The 20,463-nt window shown below is 36.4% G+C and overlaps 1 protein-coding gene across 2 annotated transcripts in view; it reads right to left on the bottom strand.

Moving 5' to 3' along the window:
* Positions 1-20,463, bottom strand: part of SLC25A12 (solute carrier family 25 member 12) — a 45,732-nt gene that overhangs the window by 8,142 nt on the left and 17,127 nt on the right. For both annotated transcript variants that reach the window (XM_053982958.1, XM_053982957.1), the window contains exons 5-13: positions 18,994-19,133; positions 16,347-16,493; positions 15,130-15,268; positions 13,810-13,903; positions 13,143-13,227; positions 9,778-9,862; positions 9,158-9,316; positions 5,896-5,948; positions 5,618-5,698 (exon numbers count right to left, since the gene is read on the bottom strand). In XM_053982958.1, coding sequence (XP_053838933.1) covers positions 5,618-5,698; positions 5,896-5,948; positions 9,158-9,316; positions 9,778-9,862; positions 13,143-13,227; positions 13,810-13,903; positions 15,130-15,268; positions 16,347-16,493; positions 18,994-19,133 — 983 coding nt within the window. The remainder of the gene's footprint in view (positions 1-5,617; positions 5,699-5,895; positions 5,949-9,157; positions 9,317-9,777; positions 9,863-13,142; positions 13,228-13,809; positions 13,904-15,129; positions 15,269-16,346; positions 16,494-18,993; positions 19,134-20,463) is intronic.

Genomic DNA, 20,463 nt, shown 5'->3' with positions numbered 1-20,463 from the left:
AGCTCTTTAATTACATCAACACTTTCAACATTGAGTATTTACAGTGATGGCAGACTTCTCAAGAGGCAGCTTTCTCAAAAAGAGCTGTAACCACCTAGATACCCAGTTAAATAGTCCCTATTAGCAGTATGTCCTTCTAGCCAAGTCTTGACTTAGGCTGTTTTACTTGGAGCTTGGCAAACTTTTCTGCCCAGCAGTGATTTGATTCACATGAAGTGGAGCACTGCATTCAGTGGAGTGGCACATAGGAGTTAGGTCCCTCAGTGGATCACCAGCACAGACAGGACAAGCTTTGACTTTAATACAGAACATGTAACATGAGAAAACTCCCATTTTCACTGTGAATTTTTTAAAGAATGAACACAGGGGTGGGTTTTGCCTGTGTTTTCTATTTAAGTAAAAGGTGGCTATCTATGTGACAAAGAACGTGTGAGGCAGAGGAGAGTGCTGCCTTGGGGAGGAGAAGAGCACTCTGCAGAAAAGGATGTAGAGGAGAATGACACAAAGGATCTCCAAATAAAAATGAACTGGAAGCATGTAGGTTTGCAGTACAAATCTCCACACTCCTGTGCAAATCATTAGCAATCAGCATCATTCTTTTTCAAAGTCTCTTACTTCAGCTGTCAGCTCTGTATGTTAAATACGTGTGCACGCGCAGATGCACACAGAGGTATACATTGCACTCCCTGAATTGCTTTTGGAGATGGTGCAGTAAATCTAGATTGCTCTCTCATAAATCCTCGCTTCACACATAAATTGCAACAGACACTTTAAAAAAGGTTGACAAATTTGTTTCTGAATGGAGGTTATTCATACACATCAAAAATACCAGTAATAAAAGCTTCTACTTAACCTTAATGTCATGTAAAATAACTCTACAAGGAGCAAATAAAGGAACTAAATCTGACAGCAAAGGTTATGAGAGAAAAGATGTAGTTTGAGATCCCACAGCAAACGCCTCGTGACATGCCAAAGGCTGAAGGAAATACACAAATGACCCTGCAACATGAGACCTCTTGCCCTTTCCAATTCCACCCGAGAGGCATATGCTCCAAAGGGGAGAGGCCTACTTCAAGCCCTTCCTTCCTTCCTTTTAGAAACCACCACATCCTGGACCACAACTAGGTCCCACAGAAGCAGCTAAAGTAAGATGTTACTTAAAACAGTCTTGTTTAAAAACATCAAAAGAACTTGCATTTCTTTCTCTAGGCAAAGCTGACATGGTTCATGAACCTAGAGTGAGCTTACTGTCTCTTTTGTTAAACAATCATTTTCTTCCCAATTTTAAATGTCAACAATAGAAATCAAGATAAAGTAGTAAAGTTTAATTCTGTTTCTAACTTTATTTTTTTGAAGTGTAATAAAAGAAGTAACATATCTTCAGGGTTTTGAAGGAAAGCAGTCTGATAGCTATAATTCTGTATTTTTGTTCTTGTTAAACAAAACCATTAACATTTTACATTACTTTTTCCAGACTAAATATCTGACACATTCCTATTTGCCTGATACACCTATATGCATTTTTGTGTGTATGTATATATATATATATATATATATATATGCATAAATATGTATGAAAATTATTTTTTACAAGTACACCAAAATATTTAGACTGAATCTTAGATTTAATGTTTATCAAAACTTCAAAATCAGTGGTAAATTTGAATCTTTCTGTGTATGTATGTGCAAACACAAACACACATACACACATCCCAACCTCTAATTATTATCAGATGCATTGCCTACATCTCCAAAGGTTCTCAAGACCCTTTCTGCCTGGCACCCCACATCATCTTTCTTCTCACAGCATAAAGCAAAAGCATCTTTCTGATGAAGCACAATTCATCCATTCAAAATGTTAAGCACCACACACAGGATGGGAAGAATCTATTAATTCCCCTGTAACTCACAGGAATTAAAGCCTAAAATCACAGTATCTTTGTCTACTGTAACAGTAACCATGAATCATTTACACAGCATTAGGTGCCTGCTTCAACACTGTTTCCCAAGTGAGGATGAGCAGCTCCCTAGAGCACCTTCCCTTCACCATGTACTCACATGTGCCATGCGTGTAAGCTCCTCTGGGAAGCACTGTCCATATCAGGCATGCGCTCTCTGCTTCCCAGGCCTCTGTTGGGATAGAGGAAAGCATTGCCAAAGCCTCACTCAGTCTCCCTGCAACTCAAAGCTAATGGTAGCTGAAAACTTCAGGAATGCAGGTTAATCACTGAATTACAACAGAATGTAATTCCATTAATTACAGTAACAGTAGGGAAAGAAATTGTTTGCTCTGAACATGTGTAAATATGGATAGTGCTGTTAATGATTAACAAACCAGCATACTTCAGGCAGGTAGGAAGATGGGATATCAGTTTCATCCATCAGGGACAAGAGCCCTTTCATTGGCAGGTATGACCTGACTGCTGTAACTGAGCTGCCCGATGTAGCTGCTCTGCAGTTTTCAAATACAGCTACAGCTTGAGAGCAGCTGGGAATATTTGGGCTCTGACAGAGCAGACCCTGCACTTCCCAGTGACATTTACATTGCCCAGCAGCCAGCAGGAAGGTTTAAAGGAGCATAGGGCACGGGCTGCCTGCGGGAGGTCCCTGCCCTGCAGTAAGGAAGGAAAGACAACAGACAGGCAGCTGACCACACGAGCAGGCACTGCCTGGGCGGAAGTCTTTGGTACCCGCTGTGAGAATGACGGAGTTTCTCCTTACTGCGAGCGCGACTTTACTCCATAAGCGGACAGAAGCTGAGAATGATTGTAGCCTAAGAAGTAAGATTTTGGCCAAAGTGATTCAGTCTCTCAGTATCAGCATTTCTGGAGGAGGGACATGCCTGTGAGTGGCCCCTTTGCTGGACAGTACAGCACTGCTTCCAGATACTCCAGAGCTGAGGATACTGCAGCCTACACAAGGTCTCCTGAACTGCCACTGTCTTAATGTCAAAGGTTTCACGTGTCCTTGTGTGTGGGTCTTAGAAGACTGTAACACCATACATAAGCTTGGATACAGCACTGCCATCCAGAGAGGAGAATTTGCCATGTCTGCTGGAACCTTTCCCAAGCTACCTCCACTTCCTCACAAGAATTCTTTTGATTGCTGTTTGAGGACTGTGGCATACACTATGTGCTTTTGTATATCTTGCAAGGGGGAAGGCTTTTAAAAGTATGAAAGATCTCTGATGTAAGCTCTGTAAAATGGCTGAAAATATGCCTTGCTCATCTTGCTCGTCCACCAGCAGTTCCATACCAGACATGATCCAAAACTGCATTATTCCTGTTAATGAGGAGATAGTTCAACACTAAACACAGGTACATGAGGGTCAGAGACAGTAGTAAGTCCACCTCTGAGAACTACATGTGGGCATAATGCTATTCCTTCTGATATTATGACAAGGTTAAAAAGTATGGTTTTATTTTAGCCTATATTTATAGTATACTATTAGCAAAATACTTAAGTGTTTTAAGTAACAAACAGTAACAAAAAGCCACAAAAACCTGAGTTACCCAAATCTAAATGCTGAAAGTAATTTTGGTGTATATAAAATCCAAACATTCCCACATTAATCCATCATTTTGTACTAACAGAGAGAGAAGGAAGAGAATAAAGAAAGAATGAAAGGTAGCATCATCCAAACACAAAGCCTTTTGTGCCCCTACAAGGAAGTGGACTAAGCTTACTTGTGGCCCTTCCTTGGATGGAATTGTTGGTTGCACCCCATAATATTTTGTAGAAAAACAGAACACAGTAACAACAGAAGTGTGATGACCAATATTATTTCCAAGCAAGTCAACATAGAAAAGAGCTGTCGAAATGAGAACAAAAAGGTCTGAGGATGAAAAAAAGAGACTAATATCGAATTGCCCCTGCTTTAGCCAACTGATACTTTCAGACTCCTAGCCTTACAAGCTTGCCAACAAAGATTCCGCTATTTAGGAAGAAGTGAAATTGCTAAAATTGAATTAAGCAGCAGCAGAGACAAAAAAATCTTCAGCTCGTAAGATATCAGATGATCCAGAGGAAGCTACAAAGAAACATCCCTCAGGTTGCTAAACTTTGACCAACACTTCTATAATTTTGTAAAATTCTCCCAGATTGACTGAGATTAATATTATCTTGAAAAAGAAGATGAAAATATCAGTTCAGACAGTCAGGTAGAAGGTGTTCTGTTTGGACAGACTACAAATCTGCTCATCCAGATGAGCAAAAAACACCCAAATCTCTGAAAGCTTATCTGAAACTCAATTTCTCCCCAATTTTTGCATGTTCACTACAGTAAGACAATGAAGTTATTTTGAAAAAGGAGTACCTAGCAAGTGAAAAAGGCTCTAATGTAGATTGAATTCAGTACTATATAATTTAGTACAAAATAATGTAAAATAATAAAATTCATTATCAGATGTTTGACTTTAATTATGAATTTAAGCACAACACAAACACAAATGAATTCTGTTCTCTGCCATTACAGATGACCTGTATTTGCTTTCTGTGTTACTGAGCTTTCCAGAAAAAGGTTAGTCTTCTGCTAGCTACCTATTAGAGCTGCTTTCTCACATTTCTCAGAAAATAAACTTTGTACACTGACAGGTGAAGACTCAAGCATGTACCAGGCTGCCAAATTCAATCAGGCAGAACTATAAGCAGTCTCCCTTCAGGGCTGTTTCTTTGAATTAAAAGTTTGCAGAGGTCAACAACCTTTCTGCCCCAGGTTTTGTTGTGAGCCAAGGAGGTTTTATACCAGCCTGTCAGCCTACTCAACTGGAAGTCATTAGTGTTCTCTGCTACAAAAGAAACCCAACTCAAGCCTTAAACATTTTATAGGGTTAACAACTGTCGGGGAATCCCACAAATGAAATTAGCCAATGTGCAAAACCAAAAGAAATCCAGCATCAATTCAAACCACTTACAGATTGCTAAAACATCCACTGAATTACAGCCCTCAATTTCAACAAAAACATTGTTTGTTTTTTAACTGTATTTGGATGAAGGATGTAATTAGCATCTGGAGTAACATAGCTGCATTTTATACAAAGTCATTTAAACAGATAATTCACTTATACATGTTACATGAAAGGGAAGGCTTATATTGTTCATTTTTTCCATCTTTTCACAACAGTAAAAATTTCACATAGAGCAAGTTGAAGAGTGTATTTCTTTTTCTTCTTAAAATCTTCAACAAGAATTAGATTTCCTTAAAACATTCTAGACTTCTCCACCCCTCCCCTGAAGGAAACTTAATCATGCCTATAATCCATTCTCAAGGAGTACCTGTATCTTCCCAAACTAATGATGAACAGCAACCCAGTAGAACATATGGAAAGGGAGAACAGGGCACCCTCCTCTTCAGTTTTTGTGAATTAAACCACTGCTGAAACTGAAAGCTATAAACTGGGCCAAAACAAGTTGCTTAAGCACATTATTCCAAGAGAACTTAATTCAGAAGTATGCTAAGCTTTCCAAACAGAAAATGTACTTTTTTTAGTTCTTGTGACTGGGAGAAAAAAGAGCACTTCTGTTCAAATTGACAAAGCACACCCATTAACTGTCATTCCTACTATTCTGGACATGAGTGAGAATTAATTTTTCCTAGGAATACAGGACAGATACTTACACAGCCTCCAGCAAGGACCTCTGCAGGGAATGGAATGGAACCATCTTTCTTGGTAAATTTGTCTCTGACAAAGTCATTAACCTAATAAAGATACAATATATTACACACTATTTTAAATTAATTTTCTTCCTTATTAATATATATCAAGTAAATCTGTAGCCATATATGTTAGAATGCTTGTAAGTGGTCATCTCTCACAAATATTAGGAAATAAATCCTGTGCATGTTAACAAACAAAAGGATGCCAGGGAGGAAAGGAAAAAAAAAAAGATACGTACAGTTAGCTTAATAGCCTTTTCTGGTGCAACACCTATCAGTTGTGGTAACAAGCCTATAGAAACAAAGACATCATAAGGCAACATTATCTTCCTAATAGAGAAAATAGTATTTTATCAGTGCTGTACAGAAATGCCTTTCTGCACAGGGAATATCCTTTGAGGTGGATGGCATTTAAGTATGGGATGCTGCTAGAGCACTGTATATGCATACCAGTATAATTTTGTATTACAATTTCTGTTGAAAATTATAATGAAATGTGTGACCAGATCTGCCTTCCTCAACTAAGTCAAATCTGATACTGTTGCTGTACAGAAGGAAAAAAAGTTTAAGGACCAAACATATACTTTGGATATGTCTACTACGTAAGAGTTTGTTTGACTTTTTTAGCCCCTTAGCATCATTTTCCCATAAAGCTTGCAATCACTTTTTAAAATGGGATAGTAACTGTGAGATAGACATATGACTATGATAAATTATCAACTCACTTCTACTTGACTCACTAACCTGAGTTTTCTGAAGACTCAAGTCAACTAAGGGTAAGAAAGATTTTCTCTTGTTCATTTCAACATGGTAGCATGAACTTCTTTAAACCCTATAACTACTGAGCATTTTTTAATCTTACTAAGAGGAGGGATTAGTGGACAGAAACTGATTTTGGCAAGGCCCTTGCTCCTAGAAAATAGCTACTATGAAAATGAACTGTCATTTGAAAAATGCACATGCACTTTTCTAGGAACTAATAGGTTTAAGAAAAAAATCAGTAGATGGCAGTCTTAACTTCCAAACATAGCACATTATATCAGCATCTGTTATTTTTAAACCCATTTTCTCCACAGTCATTTTGGCATAAGTTTAGATCATAAAACTTAAAAGAAAGTTATTTGTATTGGATATGGTCACTTCTTAATGTTATTCCATGGTTATAGAATATCATTTTGTGAAAAGTTTTTGCCAGTTAGCTAACAAAAAAAAACCTACAGCAACAAAAGTGCATCGATGCCACTTTCCACTATTTGTTAAGTATATAGAAATCATAGCTAAAAATGTTAAATGTTCAAAATTTACAAAAGTACTCATTCTGCAGAATTTTCTCCTACTTCCTTAAAATGAAGCTCAGAACAAAGGTGCTTTAACAGAAAGTGCAGCAGTTAATATACACAGTTAATATACAGAGTTAGTGTCGTGTGTTCTTCCAACATAGTACTTTCTGTGTGATTTACAGACTTACTACGCTGAGGAAAGGTAGCTATTAAACACAAAGAAAGGCTGAAGTAACAAAAAGAAATGGTGCCCTCCCAGCCTGAATTTCCAGTCTACCATGAAAAGACAATCCAGTTCTGCAATGCCTATGCTTAAAAAAACCAAAACCACCAGATAAAACACCACAAGACAATCCCCGCACTTCCTTTTTTTATGTAGCTGAACTCACTGGGCACACACATTTGGTGTGCCAGAGAACCTAGGACACACCATGGTCTAGTAAGGGACGGAGAAGAAACTTTATTAATTCTGAAGTTGGATGCCAAGACTCAAAAGTTTCTTTATTTTCTTGACCAAAAATTTTAAGTTTTTATTTAGCATTGTAACATTTCTGGTTTGTGTTCAGTTCTATTTTTTGAACTTCAGGAAACAACTACATTGTACCATTATATTACAGTATAGATGTGTTGTTATATTACAGTGCAATTAGGATAATCCAGCTCAGGAATATAAGAACCCAGTAACAGACCCACACTAAACTCCATAAGGGTTTCTGCTGTTTGGTTTAACATACTTCCAACAGACTATCTAAATTTCTGAGTCCAAATCTTAGCAACATGCTGACCATTAACTGCAACAGTTTCAAAACAACTACATGAACTTCTTATCCTAAATAATCTTAAAAACAATTATTAAACAGGTTATTAAAAAGTTTAGCAAACTGACATTCTTTCAAAGAAGAAAATTTTTTCAAGTGTAAAACACTGCTTTTAACTCATCAGTGGAATCATCCTTGATTTCAAAGTGCTTGAGTAACATCAGAAACAAAATTAAAGTAACAAGTTGTTTTAAATGCTGCTGTGCAAAAATAGAGTGGGGAGGGGGAAGAGAAAGAAAACAGTGTTGTAGAACAGCACTGAAGAATCACTCTCATAGATCTAACTCGAGTATTTGCTTTTATGAAAGATTTAACATCAAAAAAAGAAAACAATTTACCAGTAAGACATAATTTATACAGACTATAGCTATTACATTAACTTTGCACCAACATATTCCTTCCCTTACTTACTTGCATAGCAAAATCCTGAAAGACCACAAAACACTCTTCAGCCAGAACACACAGATTTTCACATGTAAAAACTTCTTACATACTGTCCATAAAGGACACTGCCCAGTGTCTTTACTGCCAGAACACAACACAAAGTAGAACAAAATGCTGTAGCCAACGTGAGTTTGCTGCAGCTAAGGAACCAGGTGTGCCAATTAATAAATACTTTGCTGATCCTTATGAAAACTGTGAACTTCATAAAGTTATAGGAAATTAGAATTAAAAATAGAGAATTCAACTAGGTACGTATTCAGAGGGCTGGCAAGCACGTACCCTCTATGTAAGTCACCTTACCAATGTGATTAAAACTCAGCCTAATTGATAAAAAGCTGAATTCTTAACCTGTATCTTAAAGTTTTATTCTTTTTAAATATTACAATTTTCTGAGTTTCACTGGTGATATTTTAAAGTAAAACAGAACAACATAATTCAACAGCAGAATGCAACTTCTGTCCACAAGATAAAATTATAAAACAAGTCCGACTACTTGCAAAAGTATGAGGCATAAGATCTTGCATCCAGTTTACAGATACATTTCCAAGTTACTGTCTTTTGTCTCTTTACAAAAAATATTTGCTGCAAAACCAATCTTTATTCCTCAGATGCTAATCTGCTCCTGATGTCTGACCCCAGCCAAAACTTGCAATGCTCAATTTGTGAGATTACAATTATATCCTCAACACTTACACCCCAAAAAGAAGGTAATTAAGTTACTTAAGCAGCAAGGAGCAAATCACTAACAACAACAAGAAAAAGCCTGGTTTTCCCCAGCAATTGTTTATGATGAAAGGTGCATAATGGAAGAAAAAAGCTCAGAAATGAAAGCAAAATTAAACATGATATCAAGTATTCTGATTTTCCCTTAGGAAACTAGCTGTTGAGGTATTAAAATAAAAAAACAGGGGACAAAAAATTACTGACTTGATATATCAATTTTTTTGTAATTCACTTACCTCTGTAAAGACCAAAAAAGCCTTCAAAACGCAAAACCTTTTTAAAGCAGTCAAAGCTGTTTTTATACATCAACTCTCCTACGACTGAACCTGTGGTGCGCTGATTCTGCATACGAGTTTTCACCAGGTCTATGGGATACACTGCAGTAGCACCAACAGCTGTAAGAAAGCATCTGGAGGATTATTCTGCAATGTCATTGCTGGTGTAGTAAATAATTATTGTGATGATTTTCTATGGCATTCATTTAAACACAAAGAATATATAAGCTGATAAGACCTTGGGTACGCTGGAGGTAAGAAGGAACAATAATGAAGGTCTAGGAAAAAAGTCTCAAGGAGAATGGATGACACTGTTACATAAAACAAGGTGTGCAGAATGAAGAACACCTATCTGAATTACCACTAAGGAAATTTGCGACTGGCATAGTTTCAAAGTACTGTGGAGGGGTTCTAGAATCCAAGTGATAAGGAAAGAAAGGGAATAGCACAACCAAAATGGTTCCAACAACCAATTTTACACATGTATAACCAAGACATCCACCTCAGATGAGATCAAGTAGTCTGGCAAAACAGTGTAAAGTACCCCAAGCTTGGAAACAGAAAGCAGAAATATTACTCACCTCCAGCAACTGAGCCTAAAGTGAACCTGTAAGCTGACTCAGCTATCTGAAGCCAAATAGGTCTGCTTAATTCTCCAAAAGATTGCTGTGTGAGGGGAAAAGAAATGAAAAAAAGCTTGAAAATCTGCACAGGAAAACAAAGGCATCTGTGAATTGCTTTTACAATGGTACAGAAAGAATCTGATAAAAATTACTAGCTTTATGTTCAGGAGGAAGAAGAAAAAGTAATTACTAGATAATGTCTATTGTGCCTAACGGATGAAACACATTTTCCAAGTACTTCTAAAAAATATTCCTTACATATTCCTGGTTGTGCCAAACCAGTACATTGGTATAACCAGAACAATGATGCTCAAGAAAAAGAAGACAGAAACTCTAAACAACTTTGCTATTTTCTATTCTGTTGCCTTTGAATTTGTAAGGCATGGAACTCCCTTTTGACTCAAATAAAATTCAGTATTTCAAAAGGAAATCTCAGAATAGCTCACAGACAGGCTCAATCAGCACAGAAAATATTTTAAGATTACAGATCCATTAATGCATAGCACAAACATGAGATTTCACGTCTTCAAAACAGAAGACAAGACTTTTTCATGCAGTTGCTAATTTACAGAGCAATGCTGACCTCAATCCTTTCAATTACATACACTATTACAAATGTGTTAAGTATTCTAAATAATACAGTGTGTACAGAAAATATTTGCAGAGACTCATAATTATGTTATAAAATGGCTATTAGAAACAAGGTAACTGAACTGCTTAACAAGACATGTTCACAAAGTTGCACTGTAAAATATGTAACATGGGCCAAAGTTTCATCCAACCATAAGTAAGACAATTAGAGAATAACTGATATTATGCAGTATAAATTGTTTGGGCTATCTAAGGGGCCATGATGTTAACTGTTAAATTCCATAGTAAAGCAGATACTAAAGTCCAAACACAAATCTGTTCTTCCTAAAAGTACCCTGTACGGTTAGCAGATGTGCTTCTGCCAGGACAGCTGGAATGTCCAGACCCCAGACTGGTGCATATTAGGAATTTTCACAAAGATTACCACTCACACACTTCCCAGCTCCCTCTCCAAAGCTACCCAACCAAGGTAGCTCAGCTCACTGAAGCACCATAGAATGACAGCCTCAGGACCAGCTACTCTGGGCTGGTGTTACACTGGATGTGCAAAAACCTGCCCACACTGCATAAGGTGCTACACGGTATACACACAACAGAGGACAGGAGCCCATGAGGTCAAGATCAGATCATTATCTGTTAAAAACCATGGATTATATTTGATACCGTTTTTCCACTGAATAAAAAGGTACAGCTAAAACCCCTTCCCTTCACAAGACATTCTCCTCCCCCACAATATAGCTTAACAGAGAAGAATAGAGAAATTCTAGGTAGCACCAAAATTACACACTGCACATGCAGACCAGCATAAAAAAGCATAAATCAAATCTACTGCCTTTACAAGCAATAGAAGCAATAAATCTCAAGAATAACCTCATTACTGTAAAACCACTATGCTTTCCTATTAAAAACAAAACAAACAAAAAAACCCTACACACAAAACCCCAAAGGATAATAAAACCAAAATAACCATGAAAATAAATTATGAAATTCAGATATATTTCTTTTGATTCACGTCAACAATAATACCCCAAAAAGTCTTAGAAGCAGAACTAGTTCTTCATTCCATGGATTTTTCTCCCAGCTTAGCACACCTGCTGCCTTTCAGCTGGTTCAAGATTATTCTTTTTTCTCGAAGCTTCACACAGTTCTCATCAAAATCCAATCATTGCATTTAGACATTAATCTTAGTGAATGCATCACTGAATGTTAAAAATCAAATTCTTTCTGAAGGAAATGTCACTTTTATATTATTAAATAAGTGTTCACAAAGTTTTCAGTTTACTTGTGTGTTCAGATGGATATGTAAATGAATGTAATTAATGCTATAGCTTTCAATCATGAATATTTATAAAGAGAAAATTACTGTAGCTGTCATCCCCATAGGATATTCAGCTGCTAAGCTTTAAAAAAATCTTACACAATGAAAAAAAATTGACAATAAAGTAAACATGGTTGAAAGCAGGCTAATTTTCATTTCTACCACATCTATACAGAGTGATTTTATGAAAAATTTTAGATTTTTCTTTACAAAGGGATTTTTAAATCATATAAAACTGATTACAGAATTGGCTTCATTTCCCAGGGACAGCTGGACCACAGTGAGATGATATTTGCTCTTCATGAACTGATATCTTTCATTTTGTTAATACACTTCATTTACTGTTCACTTAGGATAAGATCTAATAAAAGACTGTTCCTTATAAACTAAATAAAATGAAATTATTTTGCTTTCTGGTGTCTGGTTTTAACACACAATGTAGAATAAGATGAAAATATAATGTAGTACTTCCAGAGTATGAAAAGAATATTCTGTTCTATTGATGAGGGAAACTTTTATCAGTGAGCTCGTTTTGAAAGAGTGCCGAACTACAAAGGTAGTTCTGGGAAGTGAAGTAAGTCAGTATTTTGTCCATCAGAGAGGTGAGAGGTGAACATTTATAAGCTTTGTGTTTAATATTTGTATTTTTTACTATGTGTACTGAGTTTGTGGGGCAAAGCTGGGGGCAGGGGATACAAGGGTGGCTTTGTGAGAAGCTGCCAGAAGCTCCCCCCATGTCTGACAGAGCCAACAGCACCGCTGGCCAAGGCCAAGTCCATCAGTGTCAGTGGTAGCACCTCTGGGATAATGTATTTAAGAAGGGGGAACAAACCCTGTGCAATGGCAGCTGGTAAGAGGAGTGAGAACATTTGAGAGAAACAATTCTGCTGGTACAAAGGTCAGTGAATGAGCAGGAGGAGGTGCTCCAGGCACTGGAGTAGAGATTCCCCTGCAGACCCTATAGGACCCCACAGAGGAACACGTGGATGCAGCCCAAGGAGGCTGCAACTGCATGGAGGACCCATGTGAATCTACTCCTGAAAGGCTGCACCACGTGGAAAGGACACACACTGCAGGAGTTTGTAAAGAACTGGGCTCCACAGGAAGGACTCACGCTGGAGAAGTTCATGGAGGGCTGTGTCCTGTGAAAAGCCTTTTCAGGAGTGAATAAATGTATTCATGGTAAGAAATCCAAGTATCCATCCACGTTCATATCTAAACAGGCCATGCTGACACCTCATACCTTGTCTAGACACATACAGTATCTAACAGCCTGCCCCATTTCCATCCTTACAGCAATACACACAGCATGTTCCACTTGTCAGGAATCTGTTTGAAGTGCAGTATTCTCATTTTTCATTTGCAAGTACATGTGAACATTCACTCAATTTCAATTCTTTTTTCTTCTACCCACCTGCCTCTGGAGCTCTGCCAGGTTATAAGGCAATGCACCTTCAGCCAATGGTGCTATTCTCTCAATATCTGCCAAAGTTAAGCGCCTTTACACAAGGCAGAGAAAAACAAATTATGGTTAGATAAAGCATCAAACATATTAAGTACAGTATTCCTGGACACACCCCCCAAACTGCATCTGAGTTTAAAAAAAGACACTTGTCATATCTGAATGCAGACCTTAGAAATCCGCTACACTGCATTAAAGAATGCTTGGAGATGAAGGAAACATGGATTACTCAGAAGCAGGTTCTTCACTACTAGTAATAAGGGATATAATACACAAATTAAACCATTTCTAGCTATTTCTACATAAGAATTTGCATGCATTAAAGATGCATGCAAAATGCATGCAAAACGCAAAACATTAACCAGCGCGTTTGTAGCCTTTTGGGAGTATTGTATTTTGCTACCTCATATGTATATCTATAATACAACAATTAATAATTGTGCTTGACATATACAATTCACTTACAAAACCCATGGACACAACAAAATCAGTTTACATTGAACAAGTTACTGCAACAAAATAGAACACAAAACCTTTGAAAATTAGGACAAAAATAAGAGGTCACACAGAAAACACAAAAATTATAATTGCAAAATGATAAAATTCATGATTATGTTACCCAGTAACACTGTATAAGTCTGTAAGTTGGTAGAGAATATCTATTTCCAGTGGTGTAATTTGTCCAAAGTGGATTGCAGAATGTGTAAATTCCTCTGGATTCAAAAAGGGAAAGAGAAATAAAATATTTGTGTTTGTTAAATTTCCTCTTTGAATCCTTTCAAATAATTTTAATTTAAAAAAATGACGTCTATCACCAAGAAGCAAAATCCATAATGCAAAGGGGAAAGGTATCTTTAGGAGAACATCTATCCTGAAACAGGCCTTCCCAACACAGACCACATCTGACTCCACAACTCTGATTTATGGTAAATATTCACCAAAGACAACAAAAATCCTCAAATTAGCAAGCTTAATAAAACGACACCCACAATTTGTGATTCTTGCTTCTGAACTTCTACATAACAAAACATAACAGAAAAATGGTCCATTATTCACAGCTTTAAGGGCAACTGACTCATCTATTCCCATCATGTCCAGACTCCTTCCTCTCACAGCTCTGAATGACTCCAAGCTTAGATATTCATCTGGCCAAATTATACAACATGTTTATGACATAACTGGCAAGTTGCAGTTAACAAGTCCAAGCAGTGAAAACACAGCAGCCTTTTTTCCCAGTACAAATCCAAGCAAGATGTATTTATGCATCTCTACCAAAACACATTGCTAGGCAATTTGTTAAAACTATTTGGAGGATGACAACAGGCCTTTTATGCTTTCCTTTAGGGAAAAATATGTAGAGCATATGAATATAAGCTAAACAAAGAAGAAGAAAAATAATAAAAAGAACAAAAAGAATTTGGCATGCTTTTTACCACATAATGGTTTGGCTGGTCCCATCCATACAGGTAGTAAAACTGGTGATAAAATCTGTCATAAACTGGCTACAAAAGCACTCTGCTTTATGTCTGTGGCAAGACAAATACTGCAACCTTTCACATGCACAGGGATTTGTTACGTACTAACTGGCACAATCTATATATAAAACCACTTGGATTTTCAAACTTAACCCATTCCACCACATTCCCTAGGAACTTCCTATCTCTAAGCAACAATGCTTCTCTTTCAAGAAGGTGTAAAATTCTCAGTATTATACTGACTTGCAGCTACTCATTTAAACAATAATTCCTGCCAGAATCTTCTCTTTAATGAGCTAACTGAAAATACTTACAAACCTGTGAGGATGAAAATCACCCACAGCTAAAAAAACACTTTCCCAGTGGCCATAAACTGACTTCTGACTCACCTTAACCCATGTGCATCATCAATTACAAAATGGACAGAATTAAAAAATTAATAAACTATAGGAAATGTATCTTACCTTTTGTGACTTCAATATCTCTTCTTGTACCTGCTATATTACTGTATATCTTCCTAACAAGATCCATGTTATTCAAAAGGGCATTAAATGCATTGAAAAAGGAAAAGCTGACCTGATGTGATACAGTTCCACCAGCTACCTTTAAAAATTAAATGAAAACAGTTAAGTGCCTTAAACACTTTTACAACATCTCATTACAATTACAGATGCACTCATTTGAGCAAATTATGAAAGAATTAAAGATATCTTTCTATTCCTGTAATTTTAAGATATTTTTAATAGAAACATGAGGGGAGAATTATGAAACAGGATACTATTTTTGTGGTAAAGATTGAACACTAGGAAACGATTAGGAAATAATCATGTAAGTAGGTTATTGTTCAAGTTATCTGATAGACACATTAAAAGTGTCACCAAGTAATCTTCTGAAAGAGAAATGCATGCAAATGCCTTTATCTAAAGGCACTAAGTGATTTCTTGTATCACATATATCAATGACTATTTACTTCAAAGTCTAAATTTTATAGAAGACAGTATGCCTTATGAGTAAGGCAAGGCAAGATTTATAGGTAAGATAGTAAGATAAAAGTTATTACTTTGTCTTCTCTATAGATTTCATTAGTATGTAATTTTCATACTACATACTTTCAGATTGTAACTTGTATGTTATTACTTTACCTACAGATCTTGCCAAACTATCAGGGCTGTAACCATTCTACCTCTAGAATCTACATACTGATTTTCCAAACTCTGATCTGAAAAAGAAAAGAATGCAAGACTATATAAAAGGACAAAATTTTAAGTAATCTCCAGCTCCTGAGATGACATATATTCAAATATAAAAACTGGATGCTTTTGTCCTAAATAACTTCCATTGGATTTTATTTTAAGGGTCTTTTCCCATATGGTTCTACAACTCTATAATTCTTTCTGTACCAAGCAGTTTGCCCTGCTCTGGTGGAAAGTATAGTAGACTAACTCAAACTGCTTCCAGTGGCACTTTAAACATGCAAATCAGACTGCCAACCTTTTCACTACTGCAGCCAAGGAATGCTGCCATGTTTCACCCTGCCCACTCTATTGTGAAGCTGATAATCTCTAGCACCAAGGCAGTGAGTGATAAACAGGTAGAAGACAAATTGGGAGAGAAGCTGTGCCATCTTCAAACATCACCACTATTAAACTCTGAATTCAAGGCACTTTTTGTTAACACTTACTGAAACTAAGTTTTCTTCCACAAATGGAGTTAGCATATGGGAGCGAATGGTAACCATGATCTCATTGAAGTCCAGCCCAGTTATCAGACCACTTTTATTTTTGTCCTTCAATGCAAAGGCTTGTCTTGCATGTTCTGACTGCAGCTCCTAGAATGAATATTCAGAGATAGCAGATTAGAAGCAGATTCTGTAACCCACTGTTGACAAAACTTTCACTAAGTTCATATTCTTATGCTCCAACAGGTCTGTACATATAGACAATAGAGTAACTACAGTTTAAACTTCAAGGCCAGCTCAACTATAATAAGAAGTCTACATACTGATTTTTTCCACAAATTCATTCCTCTGTCAAAGAAAAGCCTCAGTTCAACTGTAAGGAAATATTCACTTTCACTAAATGATTTAAGAAATGAACTTCACATACCCATGTCCTGCCTGCTATCTATTCCTTAATTAAATACTTAAGTGCTAGAAAAACTTCTGATACTGATCTTGAAGACACAAAGTGAGATGATCTCTTACATATCCAAGATGAAATATGACTGGGCTATTATATACTAACTCACTGGAAAGTACTTGAAAATAAACAGGAGGAAAGTGAAAATTATATAATATGGATTTAGATTGCCCCAAACAGTTATCTCCCATAATGTCACAAATGGTCACTCATTTCAGACAATTTGAAACTCCTATACAAACTGCAAAAACCTTCACACAAAGATCACTGTGGTAACCTAACCTCAAGATAATAATGATAGTTATAAATTCTATGTCCAGAAAAAGTTGTTTCCTTCTATTCAAGCAAACAATAAAGCCCATTCAGCTGTCATTCAGACCTCTAGAAGCGCTAAAAAATAACCACATTCTGACAGACAGTAAAAAGAGGGCAAACCATCTAGCTTACATCACCTTTACAGTAATTTCTCAACTCTCATAACCTCATGAACAACATTTTCTAGATCAGGGTACAACAAAGCTGCTCTGATTCAAGTCCCAAACCCCAAAAGATAGTTTTAGACCAAAAGAGAAAAACAATCTTATATGAAAAGAAGGGAAAAAAATATCCAAATTGTATACATAGTGAAATTACTGCAACCCACACTAGCCTTCCCTACTAAGGGTTTTAATCATACTATGACAATAAGAGGCTACTGTATCTTACATAGCAGTATCTTGGAAAAACAAACATAAAACCAGAACCAACATTTATCACTCTGCTCTGAGCTCCCAGCAAATCACTTTGGAAGCAGGTGCAGAGGAGGGCCATAAAAATGAGAGAGGACTGCAGCAACTCCACTGTGAGAAAAGGCTCAGAGCTGGGGCTGTTCTGTCTGGAGAGGAAAAGAAAACAGAAGGCTCCTGGGAGACCTTACTGCAGCCTTTCAATATTTATGGGGGGCTTATCAGAAAGATGGTGGCAGACTTTTAAGTAGGGCCTGCTGTGATAGGACAAGGGGTAATGATTCTAAACTAAATAAGGGTGGTAAAGCTCTGGAACACATTGCCTAGGGACGTGGTAGATGTTTCATCCCTAGAAACACTCAAGGTCAGGTTGAACAGAGCTCTGAGCAATCTGATCTAGTTGAAGACATCCCTGCAGATTGCAGGGAGATTGGACTAGATGACATTTAAACATCCCTTATAACACAAATATTCTGTGATCCTATGAGGTATTTTTATCTTCGGCAATAATTACAGATTATGCAGAAGCACATCTATCACTCCTTACTTTTAAGACAATACATACAAAACTTTTCTTGCATCAAAGGCAGCTCTAAAAGTGCATAATCTATTTTTCTTCACATCTACTAGACAGGCAATTTTATGTTATATCACAAGGTGGTCATTGCATGTTAATTTATGGAATTCAGTCCAATTACCAACAACTCTGTGAACTTCCTTTCCATTAATTACAATGTAAATTTCACCTAATTTGCTCTTTCTCCATCCTTTATAGATGACATTTTCCTTTCCTTCCCTCTAGTATAATATTCAATTCATAATATATTTTAACTGTAATTTTTGGCTTAGCACAAAGTGCAGTCCAACAAGTGAAATTCTTTAAAGCCCAATCCCTAAGGGGTAGTTCAGCAACATCACAGGAAATCAGATTTTACCTCCTGTAAGCTGGCTGCATTTAAGACCAAATTCCCAGTATTTGTGTGGTAGCATGCATGCCAGTGAGAGAAAAAAAGTGATAAGTATTAGAATATTTATAAAAATAAAGAAATGCAACAGAAGCTAAAACCTCTATAGGGGAGTTTTTATGGTCAATAATAATTGGTTATATTAAGAATGCTAACTTTCTCTGGTAGAATTTAGTTTTGCTTTTGAATTCCTATGACAGAACAAGCAGACCCTCAACCCAGTTTAACAACAATCAGTGAAACAGTTAATTTCATAAACTGAAATTAATGTATGTTTTGTCCCATTCTTTTAAAGGATGCTATTCAAGTTACAGCACAATGAGTACATACTGCTTACATGACTGGTATGGAGAAATAACAGTTCATCATTAGCTGTCAGGATTAGTATCAGATAAGGATTATCACTACCAGAATAAATTCAAAATTTATAATGGTATTAGCGTATTATTAGAAGTTAAATGAATTTCAGTTCCAACTTTGGAACAAGGTTAATAACTGACCTGAAGAAACTGAGTGAACTCTGAGTAGTTAAGATGCTTCTTCCTGTTATGTCCAAAATGCAGTCGAATAAACTCACAGTCCCAGTTGAACGGGATTTGAAGATGAATAAGAGTTTGTTCAAATATTTCTTTGACATTTGCTTTGGGGAGGGAAAAACAACAGGTGAGCCTTGGGGTACAGTAAATCTACAAACATTCCAGGAGGAATACAAAAAAATTATGATTTCAGCAGCTGTTTAAGAAGTGTTTTAGCTTGTTAAAAATAATTGCTAACCAAACCTTTACAGACCTGTAAAAGAACACATTTGAGACACAAATGATACTTTTTGTATTATTGCATAAAACCATGGAGTGAGTGTTTTATTTAGTTTTAATTAAGAAGCAATTTCCCTCATACATGACAAATAAAAGCTATTTTGCATTCTGATATAAAAATCAATACTGGTTCTCTATCTCTGCCAGGAGTCAAATTAAGCCCTTTATCAAGAGCACAAATACCTGCACTACAATCTCAGGCAATATTTGTCATACTAAGTATGGTTTGATTGAAACTTGATTATTACAATCACACTGTCTGAATATGGCTATTGAAGATAGGTATAAGAAATGACATCTAAAACATATCATTAACTCAGCAGAAAGCACGTTATTAGATGCTTTTGATAAGGCCTTAGCACAAAAATCAAATCCTATAAAACATAATTGGTAGTCTCAGTTATTAAAATGTTTTAAGATAAGTGAAGATAGAGATGCCCTCCTTTAAATGAAGAAAAAACCTGCCATTTCAGATGGAATTCTCTCCATGTATACTGTACAACTGAAATTTCAATGCTAAACATATTATCTGAATTCAGGCAAAAACCTCATCTGAAAAACAGCATGCATTATTCACACACAGCACTGCCATACTGCAAAACAAGCTTGCTTTTTGTGCAGATTATCAAACTCATGAACTGTATAACAGGACATCTACCCGTAACACATGAACACTTTTCAAAATTTTCCTCACAGTACCTGAAATGGTTTATCAGCCTAGAATCTGCTAACAGCAAAATAAAATGTGGCACAGTTAAAATTTAAAACAAAATACAAAATATTCTAGCTGATAAGACACCTTTTATACATTTAAACAGTTTTGAGAGACAAAATACAGTAAGAACCTTAATTATCATTTGATAACTCTATCAAGACCTATTTACTTGAAGTAAATGTATTGCTTTCTCTATGCTAAAGGACTACGTGATTCATTCATAGTTTCAATTCTGTAGTCTATTAGTTCTAGAGCAAATCTAGGAAATACACTACATGTTTTTATCTTTTCAGTGAGAAAAGGAAAGGAAACATCCAGAATACATGTCTCAAAACAGACACAAAAGTACAAAGGTCAGATTCCTTGGCTAGATCACCTCCTTCACAATTAGACTGAGATTATATATTCTCAAGGCAGATTATGGCAAGTGATTAAGCATA

The sequence above is a fragment of the Vidua macroura genome, chromosome 7 (genome assembly GCF_024509145.1).
Source record: "Vidua macroura isolate BioBank_ID:100142 chromosome 7, ASM2450914v1, whole genome shotgun sequence".
NCBI classification, from domain to species: domain Eukaryota; kingdom Metazoa; phylum Chordata; class Aves; order Passeriformes; family Viduidae; genus Vidua; species Vidua macroura.
The sequence above is the reverse complement of the archived record's forward strand: the minus strand, read 5'-3'. Positions and strand labels throughout refer to the sequence as shown.